Genomic DNA, 23,630 nt, shown 5'->3' on the forward strand with positions numbered 1-23,630 from the left:
ATTTGCAATGGTTGTTGTTGTTGGAATTATGTGTGGAATTTCACCCCTTTGTTCTTTTGGCTGTTGGTAGAGAGGCATTCTCTAATGCCTATGTTTTTCTGGTTGTAGTTAACTTCCTTGGGTTGGAGTTTTCCTTCCAAAACTTTCTGTAGGGCTCGGTTAGTGGATATGTATTGCTTAAATCTAGTTTTGTCATGGAAATATCTTGTTTTATCCATCAATAGGGATTGAGAGCTTTGCCAGGTATAGTAGTCTGGGCTGGCATCCATGGTCTCTTAGTGTCGGTAGAATATTTATCCTGGACCTTCTGGCTTTCAGAGTTTCCATGGAGAAGTCAGGTGTAATTCTGATAAGTCTGCCCTTATATGTTACTTGGCCTTTTTCCTTAGCTGCTCTTAATATTCTTTCTTTATTCTGTATATTTGGGGTCTTGATTATTATGTGGTGAGGGGACTTTTTTGTGGTCCCCTCTCTTTGGTGTTCTGTAAGCTTCCTGTACCTTCATTGGCATGTCTTTCTTAAGGTTGGGAAAGTTTTCTTCTATGATTTTATTGAATATGTTTTCTGCCCCTTTGAGGTGGTTTTCTTCTCCTTCTATACCTATTATTTTTAGGTTTGGTCTTTTCATGGTGTCCCATATTTCCTGGATGTTTTGTGTTAAGGATTTGTTAGACTTAAGGTTTTCTTTGGTTGATGAATCTATTTCTCCTAGTGTATCTTCAACACTTGAGATTCTCTCTTCCATCTCTTCTATTATGTTGGTAATGCTTGTATCAGTAGTACCTGACCGTTTGCCCAGCTTTTCTATATCCTGCCTTTCTTCAGATTGTGTTTTTTTGTCTCTATTTCAGTTTTAAACTCTTTCAGTGTTTGCATTGTTTCTTGCAATGTTTGGTTTATCTTTTCGTCCATTTCTTCCCTTTTATGAATTTCATTGGTTTGTTCTTTCTTCCATTTTTTGCATTTTTTGGTTTGGTCTTTCTTCCATTTCTTGCATTTTTTTTGGTTTGCTTTTTCTTCCATTTCTTCCATTTTTTGCTTTGTTTCTTCTTCCATTTCCTGCCGTTTTTGGTTTGTTTCTTCTTCCATTTGCTGCCTTTTTTGGTTTGTGTTTTCTTTCATTTCTTGCATTTTTTGGATTGTCTTTTCTTCCATTTCTTTGAGGGATTTTCCTGTATCCTCTTTTAGGGCCTCTATCATTTTCATGAAAGTGGTTTTAAGGTCATTCTGTTCTGCGTCGTTTGCATTGTGACGTTGGAGTCTTGCTGGTGTGGATTCTCTAGAATGTGGTGGTGTCATATTTGCTTTTCTGTTGCTGAGTGTGTTTTTGTATTGTCTCTTTCCCATCTCTTCATCTAGTGGGTGCAGAAATAGCTCCTTACTGGTCTGGTGGTTAGGGGACCAGAGTTCCCTTTTGGTGGGTGCTAGCAAGTCCAATAATCTGGTCGTTCTTCTATTCCTTGTCCTTGTTCTGGTCCCGTGGGTGGAGAAGAAGAACAGGAATCTGGGGCACTTAGCCTCCCACCTCATCCCCTGGACCCTTTGCTGGATCCTGTTGTACCTGATCCAGCCAGAACGGCTGTTCCCCTGGTCTCCCTGGCTCCTCTGGTTTTCTGGGCTCGTTGGTGGGAGAGAATTCCTGGAGTCTGGGGAGTTTGGGTCCCACTGGGATGGGAATCTCTGTGCAGTTTCCAGGCAACCCCCAGGCACTGGAACACAGGCCCAGAAGTAGGGCCTGTTGTACCTGATCCCGCCGCTGGAACAGCTGCTCCCCTGGTTTCCTTGGCTCCTCTGGTTTCCTGGTCTCGTTGGTGGGCTCTAAAACATTTGTTAATGTGATTTGTGGCTGATTCTATTGGAAAGAGATGAACTGTTAGAAACTCACAAAAGAGACTAGGATAGTGTCACTTTCCTTCAGTCGCAGCAATCAGGAGGCAGAGACAAGATCTTTGGGTATTGTTGTCTGCCAGTATCGTCAACTCAGTGATCTTCAGTTTCAATGAGAGATCCTCTATAAATAAGTAAGGTTAAAAGGGTTCTGGAGAGGTGGGTGCACAGTTGGGGACACGCATATGGCAGCTCATATCCAAGTGTAACTCCATTTATAGGAGAAATAATGACATCTTCTGATTCCACAGGAGCCAGGCACTGACGATTTCCATCAACATGTACAGAGAAAACTCTCAGTAAGCTAAGTAAACCAAGTAATTACAAAAGAGTAAACTGGGGAGACTGGTGAACTGGAACATCTGTTGAAGCATTTACTGACAACCCTGACAGTGTAAGTTCAGGGCCTGGGACCCACATAGTCGAAGGAGAGCAGCAAATTCCTGAAGGTTGTTCTTGCACAGCCTGGCATGCCCAAGCCCAGAGTTATGCACACACCACAATATACACATAAGTTTGGTTAGAAAAATAAGGTAAGGGAAATATTTGAGAAATAGTATCTGATGACAATCTCTGTCCCCACATGCATGGATCTCCACCTACATGTGTACACACAGAAACCTGCACACTCAGAAACTCACACTTTTAGGTATAGGTACAGAGCCAAAATCACAGGTCTTAAGTAGTTGTGACAGAAGGATGAGGAATTCATGGCTTATGCAGCCTGAGTTGCATGAGAACCTGTTTCAATGGAGAAATCTTCACATAAAACAGCATAACCTGTACAGTTTTTATCTTTGTGCATGTGCTGCTAATATCACCTATCAGAGTCCATGTCATCAAGACTAATAAATAAATGAACTGTCGTAAGACAATAAGAGCAGTTAATTCATAGGGCATCTTCTTTTATAGATGGTGTAGTTGGTGTGCTATTGCAGAAATGTGTCTGTGTGTCTCCCATAGACATGAAGAGATGTCTTCTGTGCCCCAAGGAGCAGTACTCGAGCCACGGTAGAAACCACTGCCTGCCCAGGACAGAGCTCTTCCTGGCCTTTGAGGAACCTCTGGGATTCATGCTGGCTTTGGTGGCACTCTTGCTGTCTGGTCTTGCTGTCCTGGTTCTGGGAGTGTTCCTGAAGCACAGGGACACCCCTGTGGTGAGGGCCAACAACAGAACCCTCAGCTACTTACTCCTGGTGTCTCTTTCGCTCTGTGCCCTGTGTGCATTGCTGTTCCTTGGACGCCCCAGTGTGACCACGTGCCTCCTCCGTCAGACCACATTTGCTGTGGTGTTCACGGTGGCTGTCTCCTCCGTTCTGGCCAAGACTCTCACAGTGGTCCTGGCCTTCAGAGCCACCAAGCCTGGGGGCAGGATCCATGTTTGCTTGAACCCCAGAGCTTCCACCGCAGTGGTCCTCATTGCTTCCTTCATTCAGGTTGTTCTTTGTGCGGTCTGGTTGGCCACCTCTCCACCATTCCCAGACAGGGATATGATCTCTGAGCCCCAGCACATCGTCATCCAGTGCCAGGAGGGTTCTGGCACTGTCTTCTTCTGTGTGCTGGGCTACTTGGGGTTCCTGGCAGGGGGAACCTTCACTGTGGCTTTTCTGGCCAGGGGGCTACCAGATGTCTTCAATGAGACTAAGTTCCTGACCTTCAGCATGCTGCTCTTCTGCAGTGTCTGGACAACCTTCCTGCCCCTGTACCACAGTTCCCGGGGCAAGTCCACTGTGGCTGTAGAGATCTTCTCCATCCTTGCCTCCACTGCTGGGCTTCTGGGTGGCATCTTCATCCCCAAGTGCTACATTATCTTGCTGAAACCAGAGAAGAACACCCATCCTAGCTCAGGCAAGGCCACCAGGCACAACAGGATAGGTAGAGTGAGATGCCCCTGAGAAGGTGTCTCCATGGGTCCACACCACACCATTTTGGAATCTTGTCCTTCAGGGAGTCACCCGGATCAATCAAGTGATTTTGACTCACAGTTTCAGTGTTCATGATAGTATTTAAAAGGCAGATCAAGTTAAAAGTGATATATTTTGAACAAAACTCTCAAGACTATCAGTTGACAGTGAATATATATAAAGTTGTTCACTATTTTCTCTATGTATTGATAAAGTTCATCACAGTTAACTAAGTCTGAAAAGGGTAGCTGGGAATATGCCTCATTATGTACAAATACCATTAAGTATGGCAACTTTAGTTTGATACTCAGGAACCACCTGTTGGAAATGAGGTCTGCTGGCTAACTTAAGCAAGCACTCCCCCATATGAATACACAGAAATTATAAATGCAATAGTGTGAAAAGGGTGATGATTTGATGATGATGTTATCAAGGGTTTCTTAGTGAGTGAGGCATTGACAGGGAGATCATTGATCTCTTTCTTTTGACAGGGCCAGTAGGTAGGACTGAACCTTTCATGTACAGTTCCTTCACAGACTTGCCATGTAATTTAGCTTCCCACTCTTATAAATATACCCTTCCAAACATAAAATCTGGGCTATTGATATCTAAATATTGTTATTGAACCTGCAGAGGGGACTTATCCTCCACACTACCTAGGTTGTTGTCAGAGCCCATGTCTGGCAGCTCACAGGCACGTGTAATTCCTGCTCCAGGGGATCTCTGTGTGCATCTGCATTCATGTGCCTGTACTGCACCCATGCCTAATTAGTAAATGATTTGGTAATAGTTGTAAGACTTCACCAACACGCTAAAGTGCACTATATTTTCATCTCCTTTTATTTATTGAGGACCGGCTCATTTCATTCCAACCAAGCTGGCTTCAGACTTGTAACAATCCTCGTGCTTCAGCCTCCTGAGTGGTGGGATTTTAGGTGTGCTACCATACCTGCAAAGTTGTTTGCTGTTAATGGATGATTTGTACACTATGTGAATTATGTCTCAATAAAGGTAGTATTAAAAAGGAGTTATCCATCAATTAAGGAGTGTGAACCTCCATTATATTCTGATTTCTAAGAAGAACTCTAAGAATTTTAGCTTTTTGTCATCACCTGGGTTCTTTCTACAAAACAGTGTCACAAGTAGAGTTGCTCCTGGGCTTCCAAGTCCCCCAGGAGACCATCAGATCCATTATCACCCATCTTGTAGTCTGCAGATGATGCCCAGAGCTGTGACATTGGATGTAAGGAAGTTAGGAAGTCCCAGGAGCAGGTGATAAAACTTTTAATGGTTCTGGGATCTAGAGGCTACCCACCTCCCATACTTCATAACCCAGATTCTGGCCACAGCCTGCCCGTTGTGGTCTGATATTTTCCCAGTGTGATCTTAGCCTCAGGTCCTTCATCAAGGGCAGTGCCTAGATAAAAGCCCCCTTCACTACTAGCCAATGCTCCATATGGGGCTGTGCTGTCATTGGCTGTCTTGCATCAGGCATGTGGCTGTGTACCTTCCTTCCTGTTGTCCTTGTCTGTCTGTCTGGGTCTGCTCTTTGTGGACCAAGAGTTTGGCTTTTCCCAAGGCAGAGGCCCCAGTTTGACCGTCCTGGAGATGTGGTGTTGGGTGGCATCTTCTCCATCTTTCCATTCTCTAACAGTAAGCTGCCTGACTTCACTGCCCCACCAGCAGGACTGCGTACTTCAGGGTAAGGGCTGGATGTGTGGTAGTTGTCTCTGAATTCCCATAGTCACTTCCCGATGTTCTGTGAAGCTTTAAGAAGGATTGCTTCTGAGAATTCCAGATAGATGGGCACCAACTTTCTCTGTTTATTTATGCAGTTGTTCTGTTGCTCTGCTTTTCCATCACCTCTGTCTGTCTGTCTTTCTTATTTTTAGCAAAGTGAAATACAGGCTCTTCATGTAGTGACTGTAGTGTATGTGTTCCTCTGGTCAGGTTGGGATTCTCGATTCTTTTCTATATCCTTGATTCTTAAAATTGTGTCTAGACAGGTATGTTTGTTAAATGAATTCCTGTGTAAATAATACATTTTCATCAGTTATCAGTCTCTGTGATTCCTCTTTACTGTATTCTTTTTGCTTGTTAGTTTTCTAAGAGTCATGGAGCTTCCAATATACTATGTAGTCAAAAATGACATTAAATTTCCTATCCTCCTGCTTCAACGTTTCAATGCTGAGGTAGTCAGACTGGATCATCACACTGAGTTCATTTATGACGTGCTGGAGATGAAGTTTACAAAATGAGCAACATCCACAATCCCACTTTTAGATATTTCTGTTCCTGCTTTCCCAACATGATGTTGCATGCAGTAGTTTCCCACAGAAGCATTACGATTACTGTATTTTAACTGTTTGTAGTTAGCTTATTTCCTTTTCGTTGCTCTGATGCCTGAGCAAAGGGCACATGTCTATCCTTCTAGCACTCAGGAAGCTGAGGCAAGAGTATTACTAGTTTCAATCAAGATTTGGGTACACGATGAGATATGAGTCAAAAAGGGTTGATTATAGTGTTTTCTAAAGTAACTATCATCATTATGTATTCAACCACAAATGCAAGAGATGTTTACTACCGATTTTTCATATTTAACATCAGTTACATTTATTTATTTTTTGAGACACTATTCCACTTTGTTGTTAGACTAGTCTTGTACTCCTTGTGTACTTCATACCAGTCCTCAAAAGCACAATTATTAGCATGCAACATTGTTTTATCCACGCTGGATTCTTCCTGATGTTTTGCTTTTTAAGAGATTGTGTTACTCTTACAAATATAGTACATCGTGAACCTTGGCCAATTCCGTGGCAGGTAAGGGTGATTGTGCCTGAGGGACAAAGATGCCAGGCAGACAGAGTTTAAGTGAGACATTTTATTTGAAAGGGGAGGGAGGGGGAAGGACAGAGAAAAGAAGTGAAGAGACACACAGCACAGACACAGAGACAGAGAATGCTGAAGAGAAGAGGGAGCCAGGAAAAGACCTGTCTGCCTTCATTTGAACAGCAGCAAAGAGAGTGCAAAAGAGGGGAACAGGAAAGGAAGGAGCATAAATGGAGCAGGGAAGAGAGAAGGAAGGAGAGCTTAAGTGGGCAGCCATCTGTCTTTTAAAGGGGTCCTAGCATCTTCTAGCAGACTAGTCATGGAACCATGGGCTGACCAGGGTACTGCCTGAGTCCATTCTTCCAGGTGACAGGGTCAGGCCACCATAATTTCAGAATCTTTTCAAGTACTGATAGATGAGGCTAGCCTAGAATTCAGTATTTTCGTGCTTCCGCAATCTGAGTCCTGGGATTCCAAGTATGTTCCACCATACCTGTAATCCAAATTATTTGTCAGCCTATCGGCAATGGTTGTATGAATGTAATGAATGTACTGGGTACAGTGTTGTATGTAACTATACAATACATTATAAAGTGATTATTCAAGCTCACCAACAAACCCATCAACCTTTACCCTTCAAAGGAAGCACTTGTAAATGAAATACTACTCCCCCAGCCCCCCACACGAGTATGCTTAAAGACAGTACCAGATGTCAGCTCCTGGCTTATACATGCATTAATACCCATATATTAAAGTATAGATTCATCATCATTCTAGGGAATATATGATTGTGAAGTCATGCTCAGTAATAAGGAGACTCTGCCTAAAAACAAAACAAACCTATTCCCAATATTAAAATTTGGAAAAATTTAATGAACACAAACAACATCAGCTGGGTGTGGTGCCACTTTCTTTTAATCCCAACATTCAAAGAGCAGAGGCAGGTGCATTTCTGTGAGGCCTAGGCCAGCCAGGGTTACAAAGTGAATCTTTGTCTGAGCAGACCACCCCTCTGTCTCCATATCTATATATCTATGGCTGATTTCTCTCTGTATACATACACACACACATATCCCCCTCCTCTCCTTCCAACATCCCCCATAACACCTTATCTCTCAAATTTCTGTCCTTTTCTGCTTTAATTATTATTGAAGGACAAGTATGCAAACAGATATATCAATACATATATGTGACCCATTAAGGCTTTTTAGAGTTACTTGTATCTGCTTTAATATTTTATTACATTTGTACTTTGATTTCATATGTTTCTATAGTGCATTGTATTTAGTTTTCATCCCCTCAGCTTCCCTTTCCTCCCTTTCTCATCTGTATTCCCTCCTACTCCTCCCTCTCCTCCTCCTCTCTGCAGGTCCCTTTTCCATATTCATGACCTCTTGTTTGTTAGCCATTGATGTGTTCTGTTTTTTAAGACAGGGTTTTCTGTGTAGCACTGGCAGTTCCTGAACTCACTCTTTAGTCCAGGATAGTCTTAAATTAAAAAACATCTGTCTACCTCTGCCTCTCCTATTCAGGGATTAAAGTCATGAATCACTACTGCCCTGCTACAAGTCCCTGATTTTTAACAAGGGTAGTCTGTGTGGATACAGGTTTGGAATTCTCCACTAGAGTTTGTGGGTTTACCTGTTGGATTTGTGACTGAAGACAATGAGTGTTTTTTCCCCAACATAAATCAATGGTCAATAGTTCCACAAGGTAGTTTAAGGCCACACAAAGAATTTTCCAATACAAATTGACTGTTGACAGGCTTACTTGTGTGCATCATGTCCTGAAAACAACATCCCATACACCAATCCATGTCTACTGGCTCTTAGGTTCATCACTTCTGAAATAGATGTCAGCTCCTATTAACTATTCATTGCAACCAACCATACAATGCTATAGATTTTTTGTTTGCTTGAAAGATTGTCCTTCTGTGTAGCTCTGGATTTCTGCATTAGGCTATGTATTCCATGATGGCCTCCAATTCATGGACATCCAACTATTTTTTTCTTTTGAGGGCTGGTATCAAACTCTTGTGCATTTGTACCCAGATTATTCCATAGATGTTCAGTTATCCCTCCTGTCTTCTGACATCACCCCATTTGATTACTGTGTCTGGCTCCCCTTTGAGTATTCTGAACTGAACTGCTGTGCACATATGTGCGCCAGTGTTTTTGGAGATGCACGTTTTTCCTTGTGGTCCTTGAGTCCCTTTGTTTATTATTGTTCCATTTACTACGTCTTTAATAATAATGTGGGCTTTTTTCTACCTCAGTCTTTCCCAGTGGGACTTCTGGGTGGCCCAGAGTTTTGTCTTTGCCATAGAGGAGATTAATAGGAGTGCTGACTTGCTGCCCAATATGACCCTGGGATTCTCCATTCGAAACTCTGGGGATTCAGTGCATGGGGCCATCCATGAGACGCTCAGCTATCTCACGAGGCACAAGAAGCCCATCCCCAACTACACCTACCAGCATGGTTCACCTCTGGCTGCGCTCATTGGGACCACAAGGTCTGTCTCCATGGCCAGTCTTCTGGGGTTGTACAGGATTCCTCAGGTAAGTTACTCCAAGCTTACTTCATTAATAAATGTAGCACAATTAGGTAAGGATGACAATGACAATGATGGTGATGGTCACTGTAGTTTGCAGCTCTACTGCGGAGACGGTCTCCTTGCAATGTTTCTCTAGGTCCAACCTATTTCTCCTCCATGGGTAAATTATGTAAAGGGAATTCTCATTCTTCTCAATAATGAGATATCTGAAAGTTTTTCTTCTTATTATTTTAAAAATAAAATTTTTCTACTGTTACTTTTTTATTAATGTGTAAGTTTATGTTCCATATAAATATTAAAGCACATATGTAAAATCATAAACACATACACATACACACATACACACCAGTTGTCCATAGACATTCAGAAGAGGGCAGTGGATTCCCTAGGACAGGATTTCCAGATTTTTTGTTGCTGACACAATGGTGTTGATGTTTGAACCCAGGTCCTCTGAAAGAGTAGCTAATACCTATTAACTACTGCTCAATCTCTTCAGCTTCTTATTAAACCTATATATTTATATGTGTGTTTTTTTGTGTGCTTGTGTGTTTATGTATTCATGTAAGCACTCAACACAAGGTCAATGTTGTTCATGCGGTCATCAGAGGACAACTTATATTTATTTGTTTTCTTCTACTGTGTGGAATTAGGGGATTAAATCAGGTTTTCAGTCTTGGTGGCAAACACCTATACCTGAGGAGACATCTTTCCAGCTTTCAGAGGAAAATCAATCAATCAATCAATCAATCAATCAATCAATCAAACAAACAAACAAACAAAAAACCCTGTCTTATCAGAAGTTTGACTGGAATTTGAATCTAGGTAATTGGGCTCTTGCCACTTGCTCCCATCTACCTCAAGGATATCCCCTGTAACCCAGCTATCAATGTTATTCCCATAAGGGTGACTATATCAGACAATCATCTCTTCATTTGAGAGATTTAAGTGGTGACTTGAGGAGAATTTATCCATCTATAGTGAGCATTTTAGTGACTTTTATCTTATCATGACACCCAAAGTAGTTTTGAGAATATATTCATCCTCCTGGAGAAAGACATTCCCCTCAAGCCCATTGATATAACATCCTAGCATTCCTACCTGAAGAAGATCTCCAGATATTTGTCTTCTGATCTTCACACACACACACACACACACACACACACACACACACACACACACACTTTAACATAACAATCTAACAGCTGAGTGAAAACCAGAGAGTGAGACCACGACTAACCAAGGTGAAGGAATGGAATATTAGGGGTCAGGTGAAGGACGTAAGTGTGTGTGGTGCACGTCTATGGACTCATATGTTGGTGCTGAGAATCAAACGTGGGTCCTCTGTAATACCAGCAAGGCCTTTTATCTGCAGAGCCATGTCTCCACTCCCTCCTTTCCACATTGGATCCAGACCATCAGCCCACATGTAAAGATCGAATTTCATCCACTCTTGTATTTCCTGTCTCTTCCCTGACAGGTCAGTTATGGATCCTCACTACCCAGCCTCAGTGACAACATCCAGTTCCCATCTATACTGGGGACCCTGACTAGTGACCTCAAGGCCTGTCAGTGCAGTGACTCAGTTGGTAATTCAACTTTCAGTGGTCTTGGGTGACCATTCTGGCCCATGATGATGACTTTGGGCAGCAGGCCAGCTCTCTGGCCAATCAGGAGTTGAGCCCAGCTGGTGTGTGTATCGAGTCCACACTCTATGTCTCTTACCATGGGTCCTTTACAAAGATAGAAGAGAATTTCCAGAAGATGGAGAAATAGCACAGCCAGAGTTGTTCTGATTTTCCTAAGCAATGCCAATTTCCAAATAATTCTGTTCTTCTTACTGAGCATCAATGTCTCAGGCCAGGTCTGGGTCAGCAAGGACACTATGCACATAGCACACGCCCTGACCTTTCCAGGCATTTCCCGGGTACTGCATAGCACATTTGGCCTTCTGTATCACAGCAGCACAGCAATTGGCTTCACCGAGTTCCTTGCCGACCTGCGCCCCAGCCAGACCCCAGAGGACATGTTCATAAAAAAGTTTTGGGAGTTCACCTTTGATTGTAGATGGCCTCAGCAGAGGAGAAAAATGAGAGTGTGTGTCCAGGAGTGCTCAGGGAATGAGAGTCTGAAAAACCAGCTGCTACCCTTTCCAAGAAGTTAGTAAGATGGATGCTGCTTACACAGGTGTCTACAGCATTGCCCATGCCCTGCAGGACATGATAGATGATGAGCACCAGCAGGGGAAAGGTACAGACTCTCAGGACTTCCATCCCTGGCAGGTGAGCGAGGCATGTGTGCAGTGCGTGATTCAGGGATGGATGGGGAAGAGGACTTTGGTTCTGACTGAACTGTCCAGGTGAAGCTGACTGCACGCTTCAGCAAGGATTCCTCCTATTTGTACCTGTGAGGCATCTTAAAAGGAACAATGGACAAGGATTCTAAGGTATCTCTTTGATCTCACATGAGTCTAGTCTTAGTGTATTTCCTTCCTTAACACATAGAGGACGTTTATTACAAATTAATATTTCAGCGAACAGTAAAGACATTTTATTAATATCCCAAATTTAAGCTTTGATAAACAGCGTATGCGTTTCACTATACTCATGCTGCAAATCAGGATTTCAAACACATATCTAATTCCAGTCATTATTTTTCCTTCTTTTGGTGTGTGGTACATATGTCTGGGCATACGTTTGTGTGCATGCAGGCATGTGTGGTGGCCTTGCACACTCACGTGGGAATGTCTGAGAATGATGAGGAATCACCTTTCAATCACTCATCTTTGTTATTCTTTGTGGCAGGGTCTGCCACTAAATGCCAGAAATTGTTGATGTATCTGGTTTTGGTAGGCATCTTCTGTCTCCACCTGGTCTTCTTTTTGTTCATTTGTAGTATAGCTTTTAGCTTAGTATATTTTTTATTGAGTTATATATTTTCCTGACTCCTCAACCCTCCTGCCCTCTCCAATTTCAGCCTTTCCAAAAGTCTGCATTCCCTATTTACAAGAATCTTTTCTGCTTTCCCATTCCTATGCAGATCCATGTATGTCTCTTCCAGTCGTCTTTGTTACCTAGGTTCTCTTGGGTTGGGGCATCTAGGCTGGTTGTTTTTTGCTTCATTCAGAATATCCACTTAAGAGTGAGTGTATATTATATTCGTCTTTCCTGGTCTGGGTTTCCTCACTCAAGATGGCTTTTTCCATTTCCAACCATTTGCTTGCAGTTTTCAAGATGGCATTGTGTTTTTCTGTTTTTACAGCTGAGTAGTACTTCACTGTGCAAATGTACTACATTTTCCTTACCCATTATATTGTTGGGGGCATGTAGATTGTTTCCACGTTATGGCTATTATTGATAATGCTGCTATGAACATTGTTGAGCAAATGTTTTTGTGGTATGAATGAGCATCATTTTTGTGTGTGCCCAAGAATGATATTGCTGTGTCTTGAGGTAGATTGATTCCCAATTTTCTTAGAAACTATTATACAGGTTTCCAAAATGTTTATACAAGTTTGCACTCCCATCAGCAACGCAGGAGTGTTCCCTTTACTCCACCTCCTTTCCAGCTTTAGCTGTCAGCAGATTTTTTGTTTTTAGTCATTCTGATTATGTAAGATGGTATCTCAGATTTGTTTTAACTTTTATTTCTCTGATGACTAAGGATGTTGATCATTTCATTAAGTGTCTTTTGGCTATTTGAGATCACTCTGTTGTGAGTTCTCTTTTTAGATCTGTACCCCATTTTTCTGTGTCATCATTTTAGGTCTGTTTTTTTTCAGTTCGTTTTATGTTTTAGACCTGAGTTATTTGTCAGATGCTGGGCTAGTTGTGATATTTTCCATTATGAAGGAACATTTGTCTTGTTGATCATGTTCTTTGCCTTACAGATGTTTCTTAGTTTCAGAAGGTCCCATTTGATGTGTGTTTTTGTTATTGTTGTTATGTTTGGCAAGTGGTCTCCTGTGCCAACACATTAAATCCTCCTTTCGACTTTCTCTTCTATGAGTTTCAGTGTGGTTGGTTTTATTTTGAAGTCTTTGATCCATTTGGACTTGAGTTTTGTGCATGGAGATAAGTATGGATCCATTTCCATTTTTCTACATATCAGCTTCCAATTACACCAGCACCATTTGTTGAAGCTACTTTCTTTTCTCAATTGAATAATTTTAGCTCTCTTTACAAAATTCAGGTGTTTATAGGCTTATGGATTGGTATCAGGGTTGATTCTTCATGGCCTCATCCTCAACTGCTGGCACACACTCTATCTCCCAGATTCCATACCTGTCTCTTAGTTGCTCTCTCTCTCTCTCTCTCTCTCTCTCTCTCTCTCTCTCTCTCTCTCTCTCTTTCTTTCTGTCTCTCTCTCCCCGTGCTTACGAGCCTCTGGATCAGGTGCTGACACTGTCTACTCTCTCCACCTTCTCAGGTTGTAACTAGAAATGGGCTGCTACATACCCCTGACATTTTGTTGGGTTCTGAGGTTTCAATTCCCATCCTCAAGTTTTATGACAAGTGTTTTAAACACAGAGCCATCTCACAAACCCTCATTTATTTTTCTATTTTAAGAATAATATTGATAATTTCATACATATATAGATTACATTTTGGTCATTCCTCAGTTCTCTCTCTCAGTCTCTGTCTCTCTGTCTCTTCTATGTCTCTGTCTCTCTGTCTCTGTCTCTGTCTCTGTCTCTCTCTCTCTGTCTGTCTTAAGCGAATCAGTGGTAGCACAGGTTCAGGTTTGAAAGAGGACCTCTGGAAGATATGGTGCTCACTAATAAGGTCAACAGTGGGAGTGGTGTCCAAGGAGATGTTATGTTTTTATTACCATGGTTCAGATGAACTGAATTTCCACTGTGTGTCTGGTGAAGGTACATATCATTGTAAACTTGAAGGAATGTGATAATTGTTGGCTTTTTGGCTGAGGGTAACAGATTAAAATTTACAGGAGACTTCTTGGTGGACCATACTTGTCATGCTAGGAGAATGGATATTGAGACCAACCTGGTCTACACAGCAAGATCCTGTCACAACAATATGTGAGTTTTGAGATGTCTGTGTGTACTGTAGGATGAAGACATAAGGTAGGTGGAGTGAGGAGTAAGTGAATGGAAGTGACAGGCTAGAGAAGTCATCTCTATAGGGAAACATGAATTCCAAACAAGAGGATGGGAAGTCCCACCATGGAAGAAGTGATGACATTGCATGCGTCATGACCCCAGAATGAAGAGAAATAGAATACCCACATGGGTGGCACTGATGAATTGTTGGAGACCTGACAGAGTAATTGGGTGGTCTAGGAGGGCTGGGACCAGTCTATGGAAGTCTTGCTCTGGTTTGGAGTCTACTGAATGTGATGGAAAGGCTGAAGACAGTAGTGCAAGACCAAATGAGACCGTGGAGAAGGCACCTCATTGTCCTGTATGTGGGTTTAATTTTATGGCTGTTGAGAAGTCTCAGTGGGTAAAGGCACTTGTCCTCAGTATAAGTTTTATTCCTTCGTAACACTTGGCAGCAGAGGGAAAGAACATTCTAGAGAGTTGTTCTCTCTGGATTCCATAACACTAATGAGCTGTACACACACACACACACACACACACACACACACAGAGAGAGAGAGAGAGAGAGAGAGAGAGAGAGAGAGAGAGAGAGAGAGAGATTGAACATACTAGTTTTAAAAATGATGTGAATTAAGTTTTATGAATTATTACTTTCTGAAATATAAAACATATTCCTGGAGTTCCTGAAAATATCACAGGTAATGGGCCCAGTCCATGGTTGAAGTGACTCTATCATTGCATAGTGATGGCATGTGATATTTTGGACAAGACTCCAGACTGGTCCTGGTTGGTCTACAATGTCTCCCTTCCTTCTTCAACTTCTTCATGCCCTCAGGAAGGTGCACTTCAAAACTCGTGATGGAAGTGAAATTATGTTTGATGCTAATGGAGATTTGGTGACAAAATTTGACATTTTCCAAGGGCAGAAGACCCCTGATGGTGTATTTCACTTGGTCCATGTAGGAATGATAGACCCTCACGTTTTTTCGGGGAATAAAATGATGGTCCATTTGATGGAGGATCTTCAAGTGAGTTGCCTGAATGCACAGTTGACTGTTTTCCTAGTGTGTTAAAGGCAAAGGGAAATTCTGATTCTAGGAGTCCTCATTGTTCCATGTGCATGAAGATAATGCAGTTCTGGATTGTGTCAGGCAGTTGTAACTGGCTATGCTGTTTACCTCATAAAAGTTTTCTCTGAATGACATTGATTCACAAGCAAAAAAATGAAAATATAATAGTTGGGTATTGGGCTATAGTCTCAATGATTAAAGTGTTTGGTGTGAAAATACAAGGACCAGACACTCGATCTCCAGAGTACTGAGTGGGCAGTGTGTCTCTCCTGTAGTTTCATCCTTGGAAGATGGAGACACAGGAGATGTCCAGAACATGTTAGCTAGTGAGACTTTCCCTATCAGTACTTTAAGTTTTATTTTGAGCCTCTGCTTCATTGAACATAGTGGAAAAGCCATTGAGGATGGATCTCAACATTAACCTTGGTCCTCCAAATGCACTTGTCCATACATGAACACAAACCCACATTGATTTACAGATACACATATGAATTTACACGATACTCACACGCAAAAATGGGCAAAAGCATACCAGACTCACAGATTCAATGAGAATCTGCAGCTGTTTCTCTCTTGGGAGTATTTTCAGTGTCTGTGTTCAGGACCTGCTTTGAAAAGAGGAAGATAATTACACAGTATGTTAACCACATTTCCAGGGACCATGTAGGAAATGGACATAACAGACACTCAGTTTACTTGCTAAGTTAGTTTATTTCAGCACCCATCACAAGAACTTGAGAAACAGTTTCAAGTGAGGAAACGATTTAATTTCAACATGGTTTGAGAGATCCATGATCAGATGCATTTATTGCTTTGTGTGTGTGTGTGTGTGTGTGTGTGTGTGCCTGTGTGCCTGTGCCTGTGTGCATGTGTATGTTTTTGAGGCAGCATGATATGGCAGCAGGCATGTGTGGTTCAAGAGTTTGCTGATTTCATAGGACACAGAATGTGGGGATGTAGGGAGCTTGATAGAGTAGGTAGGTAAACAAGTTACATATTATCTGTGCATAGTCCCAGTGATTCACTCCCTCCAACTTGTTCCCAGCTTCTCTTTCCAGTATGTACACAATTCATCAAATGGTGCATCTATTGAGGAATTAATGCATTGGTTTTATGAGAGGTGTTGTCTTGGTTAGGGTTTATATTGTGAGTAGACACCATGGCCATGGCAACTCTTACAAAGAAAATCATTTAATTAGGTGACTTATATTTTTAGACATTTTTTTAGTCCATTATCATCCTAGTGGGACATTGTGGCATGCAGGCAGTCATGGTGCTGGAGAAGGATCATTGACTCCCACATCTTGACCTGGAGGTACCAGGAAGTGTACTAGGCCATTAAGCACGTCTTGAGCATATATGAGACCTCAAATCCCATCTCCACAGTGACACACTTCCTCCAACAACGACACACTTGCTCAATAAAGCCACATCTCCTAATAGTGCTACTCTGTATGAGTTTATGTGGACTAATTACAATCAATCACCACATTCTACTCCATGGTCTCCTAATCTTGTAACAGTATTACAATGTAAAGTGCATTTATTCCAATTTCCAAAATTCTCACCATCTATTACAGTTGGAATAATGGTTCAAAGTTCCAATTCAAAGTGTCTGCTGAGGTTGTTGTCAACTCTCCACAGTAAAGTCCTGTAAAATGAAAGTCAAAAACAAATCACATGACCCCACCTTTAATGGCACACTAGTAAACATTCAACAGAATCTACATTACCCGTTTTGTGATTTCTGCTGCCAAACCAATTAATCCAAAATCCTTCATGTCAGCCTCAGGCAGACTCATTGGACAATGGCAAAAAGCAGCCACATTCTTCACTTAAATAACATAAGACCAATGTCTATGCCACACATTCATATTGTTCCTCTGGGAAGCTTTTTGAGCCATGGCCACAATTCATCTAATCATACTCAGCACTGTGTCTTCCATGCTCCTACTAGTATGGCCCATTAAGCAGAACTTTCAGCTTTCAACTCCTTTACCAATCCACTGTCCCACAGTCTGTATTTCTTCAAACAAAAGCCTATGTTCAACAATCCGATCAGATCAATACCCCTGTGCCATGTACCAACTACTGTCCTAATTAGGGTTTTTATTGCTGTGAAGAGACACCATGACCACTGTTATTGGTTGTTATTGTTTTACACTTTTACTTGTTTGGGTCCTTGCTCATCTGAGGCACCATCCACCCAGCTCCCAAATGAATGCCCAGGTAGTCTTATTCTTTCCTATTAATGCCCAGTCTCAGCTTACCCTACTTCTGGCCAGAGTTTCTTAACTTAATTATCCCATCTACTCTTTGCCTCTGTTCATTTATCTTTTTCTATTCCTGTATACCTTTCTTTACTTCTTTCTCTGTGGCTTACTGTGTAGCTGGGTGTTTGTAACCCAGTGTCCTCCTCCTTCCATTTTTCTTTCTCCTCATTTTCTACTTCCAGATTTCTCCTCCTGTTTATTCTGTTTGCCTGCCAGCACCACCTATCCTTCTCCTGCCTTACTTTTGTTGGCCATTCAGCACTTTATTAGACCAATTAGGTGTTGTAGAAAGGCAAAATAACACAGCATGATCAAGTTAAAGAAATGCAACATACAAGAATGCGCTGCATTTGTGCATCATTAGACAAATGTTCCATAGCATAAACAAATGCAACAGAGCTTAAAATCTTCTACAAGAGACCACGACATCTTTTATAAAGGAAACACATGTAATTGGGGCAGCTTACATTTTCAGAGTTTTAATCCATTATCTTCTTGGTGCAACGCAGCAGACAGGGTGCTGAAGAAGGTGCTAAAATTTCTTGATCTTGACCTGCAAGCAACCGGAAGTGAACCTGTCCACTGGGTGACTTAAGCCTATATGATAGTCCTGAAGAGCCCTCCTTTACAAGGACACACTTTCTCCAACAAATTCACACCTATTGAAACAAAGCTACATCTCCTAGTTGTGCCATTACCCATGAGCTTGTGCGGGGCAATTACACTCAAATCACCACAGTCATTAGATTGCCATCATTCTGAAATACCCCTACCAGGTAACTTGTGATCCAACACAGAAGCCTTGGGAAACATTTGAGATTGAAACCCAGATATTTATTAACAAAATTAGAAGCAGTGTTGAGATAGGTATGTCTGTATGTGGAGTCTGGTGTATAGAAATACCTCAGCTTTCTGCCTCATGAGAGTGGACAAAGAGTCCCCTAGTCTGACACTTTGCCTGACTTAGTTTTGATGGCATCTCCAGTCACTGGTGCTCATAAATCTTTCCACATGAGAATGAGGTTCCTATACTAAAAATTCTCATTCATAAAGGACACATGGTAAGTGTTTGTAGGATTCTTTTGAAGAACCTTTCAGTGGCCTTGATTTGGGGAGGGTTTTCTGCTGTCTTCTTTTGTGGCAGAGATATCAGCATTGTACACTTCCATCTTCATATCCCTTGCCTGGAATTAGAGCTATTCTAAGAGAAACTGAGTCTTCCTTGGCACGTCCAAGATAAATAAAAGGACCACTGAGTGTGCTGTGATAGTTGTGTGTGTGTTTGTGTGTGTGTTTTGAGTGATTCAGTACGTAAAATATGCCCTTACTAAATCTGGATGCTATATTTTTTAAATAGTGACACATGTAAACCCCAGCACCTTCTCAGAGGGAGATTGAGAAAGGGAATATTGACTGTCATGTGTTCTGAGTTAGACTTTAGTCAATCAAGTTGCCAGCAGGTAGTCAAGTGCTTCAGAGAAATTGAAATCTAAAGGCGTCAGTAAATTTTGGATACCTTATAGATTTTTTAAGGGCTTCAAATACTTACAGTTCTATTTTAGGTTTTATTTTGCAACCTTGGAGGTTTCCCAACATGTATCCTTATATAGTTGAGTGTGCATGCCTGGTACCTGTGCAGGCCCGAATAGGGCACTGTATCCTTTAAAACTGGAGTTATAGTGTGACTTGCTATATGAGTGCTGGGAGTTTGATCCTGTACCTCTGGAGGAGCCGCCTGTGCTCTGAACGACTGAGCCTTCTCTTCTAACTACGTACCTTCAACTATTGAGGAGGCTGCCCAGAGACACAGGAAAGACAACACATCAAACTGTTCTTTTAAGTTGTCTAACACATTTTCAAGGGATCCAGGTGTATCCCTTCCTCTCTTACACTCAAAGGTTCCTGTCTAGTCTGGCATCTCCAGGGATATACATGTTTTCTGTAAGGTCTCTTATTAAGGAGCATGAGAGGAAACTCCCCTGCTTTCGATCTCAGGCTGAGGCCAAGCTCCGTGTTCCTGTAAAGTCACCAGTGACACTATGCTCTCTGTTACTAGGTGTCCACCTCTGTGTGCAGTGAAAGCTGCCTTCCAGGGTTCAGCCAAGTGCCTAGGCTGGGAGCCCCCCAGTGCTGCTTTGATTGCAATCTTTGCCCTGAGGGACAGTTTGCAGACCACAAAGGTGAGGACATGTAGAGCTGGCATCTGAGGAGTTAACAGGACACTGTGAGCCTACAGCATTTGCCCATTGTCTCAGTTACTGTTCTCCTGCTGCGAAGAGACACCATGACCAAGGCATCTTCTAACAGAAAAGCATGCAACTGGGGCTTCCTTACAGTTTCAGGGGCTGAGTCCATGACCACCATGGGAGCAAGCATGGCATCAGACAGGCAGGCATGGCAGAAAGGAGTCCCTGAGATGTTACACTCTGATCCACAGTCGGTAGGCAGAGGAAGAAATGGACAGTGGGCCTTATGTGGGTGTTTGCACTTTCAAAGGACACCCTCATTGATACTCTTCATCCAACAACGCTCTACCCCTCCTAATCCATTCCCAACAATTCACCAATTAAGAACTAAATAATTAAATATATGTGCCTATCGATATCATTCTTATTCAAAATACCACACCCACCCATCTACTGATGCTGCCTAGCCTCCGCTTTTCTGTGGAGTACAGGCCAGAACACTAATCTTATAATTGTTCTTAGGTAAATGGTGTATTGACATTGGAAAATGAATCAACCCTAATTGTGCTGCATAATGAATTCTTCTGTTGCCAAGAGTGCACATCCTTGACCCCTGGTCAAGGAACCAGCATAAGCTACTTCTATAAGCTTTAGCTGTTTGTCCATTAATAGACTGCTGCTGACATTGATGAATTTCAATTACTTTAAAACCTCTTGAAAGTGTAATTGCATGGTAGTTGTCCTTTTGTGATGATCTTCTTCCTCTGTTTTGGTGGAGCTCATCTCAGAGGTTCAATGGCAACAGTACACCACATTCACAGCTGTTTAACTACAGAACTTTTTCCACTACAGTTCTGCAAGCTGGAAATGAAAAGCCAAGCCATCATCTGAGGTGGTTTTGTGTGAGTCCTCACTCTTGCCCTGGCCCAGTCTTCCACTCAATGTATGCTGTCTGTTTGTCCTGTGGTGTGTGTGTGTGTGTGTGTGTGTGTGTGTGTGTGTGTCTTGTAACATTTTTGGGCTTGTTGCTTGGTTGTGAGACACTCTCTAAGCATACAGCCCTGGCTGGGTTGTCATTCTTGATGTTGAGTAGTTTGCCAGCAAACTAATAGAAGCTACCTGCATTTGGCGCTCTAGCACTGAGATTAAAGTCTTGTTCTCCCAGCTCCAAGTTCCTCTTTTAATCATGGCAGCAGCCTGCTGGAATTAGGTTCTCCACTGGTGATGCCATTTGACATTTATTACCTCATCTTAAGTTTACTTCTGAGAAAATGTATTCCATTTCAATGTGTTCATGACAGGACTTCTTCTACACATGTGTTTTGAGGGCTGATGACATTCTGAAACATTTGTTAACATGATCAGTGGCATATCCTATAGGAAAGAAATGAACTATTAGAAACTTACAAAAGGGGCCAGGTCCAGTGTCACTTTCTTTCAGTTCCAGCAATCACAAAGCACAGACAGGATGATCTTTGTGTATTGTTGTCTGCCAGTATCATCAACTCAGTGATCTTCAGTTTCAATGAGAGATCCTGTTTAATAAGTAAGATTAAAGGGGGGATGGAGAGGTGGCTGTATAGTTGGGAACACGCACATGGCGGCTCACATCCAAGTGTAACTCCAGTTATAGGGGAAATGATGACATCTTCTGATTCCACAGGAGCCAGCCATGCACATGGTTTCCATAGAAATGTACAGAAAAAACACTCAGCACGTAAAATAAAACAAGTAATTATAAAAGAGTGAGCTGTGGAGACTGGTGAACTGGACCACTTGTTGAAACATTCACTGTGAACCCTGAGAGTGTAAGTTCAGCTTCTGGGACCTACATGATAGAAGGAGAGCAGCAAAAATTCCTGAGGGTTGTTCTTGCACAGCCTGGCATGCCCAAGCCCAGAGAGAGTCATGCACACATCACAATATACACATAAGTTTGGTTAGAAAACTAAGGTATGGGAAATGTTTGAGAAATTGTATCTAATGATAATCTCTGTCTCCACATGCATGGAGCTCCACTTACATGTGTACACACAGAAACACCCACACACAGAAACTCCCACATTTAGGTATAGCTGCAGATTATAATCACAGGACTTAAGTAGTTGAGGAAGGAGGATGAGGAATTCATGACTTATGCAGCCTGAGTTGCGCGAGACCCTGTTTGAAGACAGAAACAAAAATCTTCACATAAAGCAGTGTAACATGTGCAATTTTTTTCTTGTGCCAGTGCTTCTAATATCAGCCATCAGAGTCCTGGTCACCAAGAATAATTCATACATACATAAACTGTCTGAGAGTCTGTAAAAGCAGTTAATTCTTGGTATGCCTTGTTTCAGAGTTGGTGTAGTTGGTATACTATTGCTAAAATGTGTCCGTGTGTCTCCCATAGGCATGAAGAGATGTCTTCTGTGTGCCAAGGAGCAGTACTCGTACAACAGCAGAGACCACTGCCTGCCCAGGACAGAGATCTTCCTGGCCTTTGAGGAACCTCTGGGATTCATGCTGGCTTTGGTGGCACTCTTCCTGTGTGGTCTGGCTGTCCTGGTCCTGGGAGTGTTCCTGAAGCACAGGGACACCCCTGTGGTGAGGGCCAACAACAGAACCCTCAGCTACTTACTCCTGGAGTCTTTTTCCCTCTGTGCCCTGTGTGCCTTGCTGTTCCTTGGACGCCCCAGTGGGACCACGTGCCTCCTCCGTCAGACCACATTTGCTGTGGTGTTCACGGTGGCTGTCTCCTCCGTTCTGGCCAAGACTCTTACAGTGGTCTTGGCCTTCAGACCCCCAAGCCTGGGGGCAGGATCCAGGGTTGCCTGAACCCCAGAGCTTCCACCGCAATGGTCCTCATTGATTCCTTCATTCAGGTTGTTCTTTGTGGGATCTGGTTGGCCACCTCTCCACCATTCCCAGACAGGGATGTGATCTCTGAGCCCCAGCACATCCTCATCCAGTGCCAGGAGGGTTCTGGCACTATCTTCTTCTGTGTGCTGGGCTGCTTGGGGTTCCTGGCAGGGGGGACCTTTGCTGTGGCTTTTCTGGCCAGGGGTCTACCAGATGTCTTCAATGAGACTAAGTTCCTGACCTTCAGCATGCTGCTCTTCTGCAGTGTCTGGACAACCTTCCTGCCCCTGTACTACAGTGCCCGGGGCAAGTCCCCTGTGGCTGTAGAGATCTTCTCCATCCTTGCCTCCACTGCTGGGCTTCTGGGTGGCATCTTCATCCCCAAGTGCTACATCATCTTGCTGAAACCAGAGTGTAACACCCTTGCCTGTCTCAGGAAAAGCCACCAGGCACAACAGGATAGGCAGAGTGAGATGCCCCCAGAGAAAGTGTATCCATGTGTCCATACCAGACCACTTTGGGATCTAGTTCTTTGGGGAGTTACCTGGATCAACCAAGTGATTTTGACTCATTGTTCCAGGATTCAACAATGGTATTTAAAAGTTAGATCAAGATAAAGCTGGACATTTTGAACAATACACTTATGACTATCAGTTGATAGTGAACATACAGATGGTCGTTTACTACTGTCTCTATGTATTGATAAAGTTCATCACAATTAACTAAGTTTGAAAAGGGTAGTTGGGAAGATGCCTCATCTTGTATAAATATCAGTAAGCATGATGACTTGAGTTTGATCCTCAGAACCCAGGCGTTGGAAGTGAGTTCTCCTGGCTAACTGAAGCAAGCACTCCTCCATATGCATACACAAATTATAAATGGAATAACGGGAAAAGGGTGATGGGTTGTTGATGATGGTATCAAGGGTGGCTGAGGATGTGACGAATTGACAGGGAGATCATTGATCTCTCTGTTTTGTTTTCAGAGCGCCAGTATATGGGACTCAACCTTTCATTTACAATTCTGT

The 23,630-nt window shown here is 42.5% G+C and overlaps 2 protein-coding genes across 2 annotated transcripts; both read left to right on the forward strand.

The window, feature by feature from the left end:
* Window positions 1–2,799: 2,799 nt before the first annotated feature.
* Window positions 2,800–3,766, forward strand: LOC121138501 (vomeronasal type-2 receptor 26-like; the record flags this gene model as incomplete). Its single annotated transcript, XM_040741183.1, is given in 2 exon segments — window positions 2,800–3,717; window positions 3,720–3,766. Coding segments are annotated over 2 exon segments (965 nt in total), but the record flags the coding sequence as incomplete, so codon positions are not given.
* Window positions 3,767–5,284: 1,518 nt separating this feature from the next.
* Window positions 5,285–23,220, forward strand: LOC121138502 (vomeronasal type-2 receptor 26-like). Its single transcript, XM_040741184.1, is given in 11 exon segments — window positions 5,285–5,493; window positions 8,896–9,178; window positions 10,652–10,744; window positions 10,746–10,766; window positions 10,768–10,944; window positions 10,946–11,326; window positions 11,328–11,450; window positions 15,049–15,261; window positions 19,633–19,756; window positions 22,155–22,541; window positions 22,544–23,220. Coding segments are annotated over 11 exon segments (2,688 nt in total).
* Window positions 23,221–23,630: the final 410 nt, after the last annotated feature.

Source organism: Mesocricetus auratus, unplaced genomic scaffold (genome assembly GCF_017639785.1).
Source record: "Mesocricetus auratus isolate SY011 unplaced genomic scaffold, BCM_Maur_2.0 contig_7593_pilon_obj, whole genome shotgun sequence".
NCBI lineage: Eukaryota > Metazoa > Chordata > Mammalia > Rodentia > Cricetidae > Mesocricetus > Mesocricetus auratus.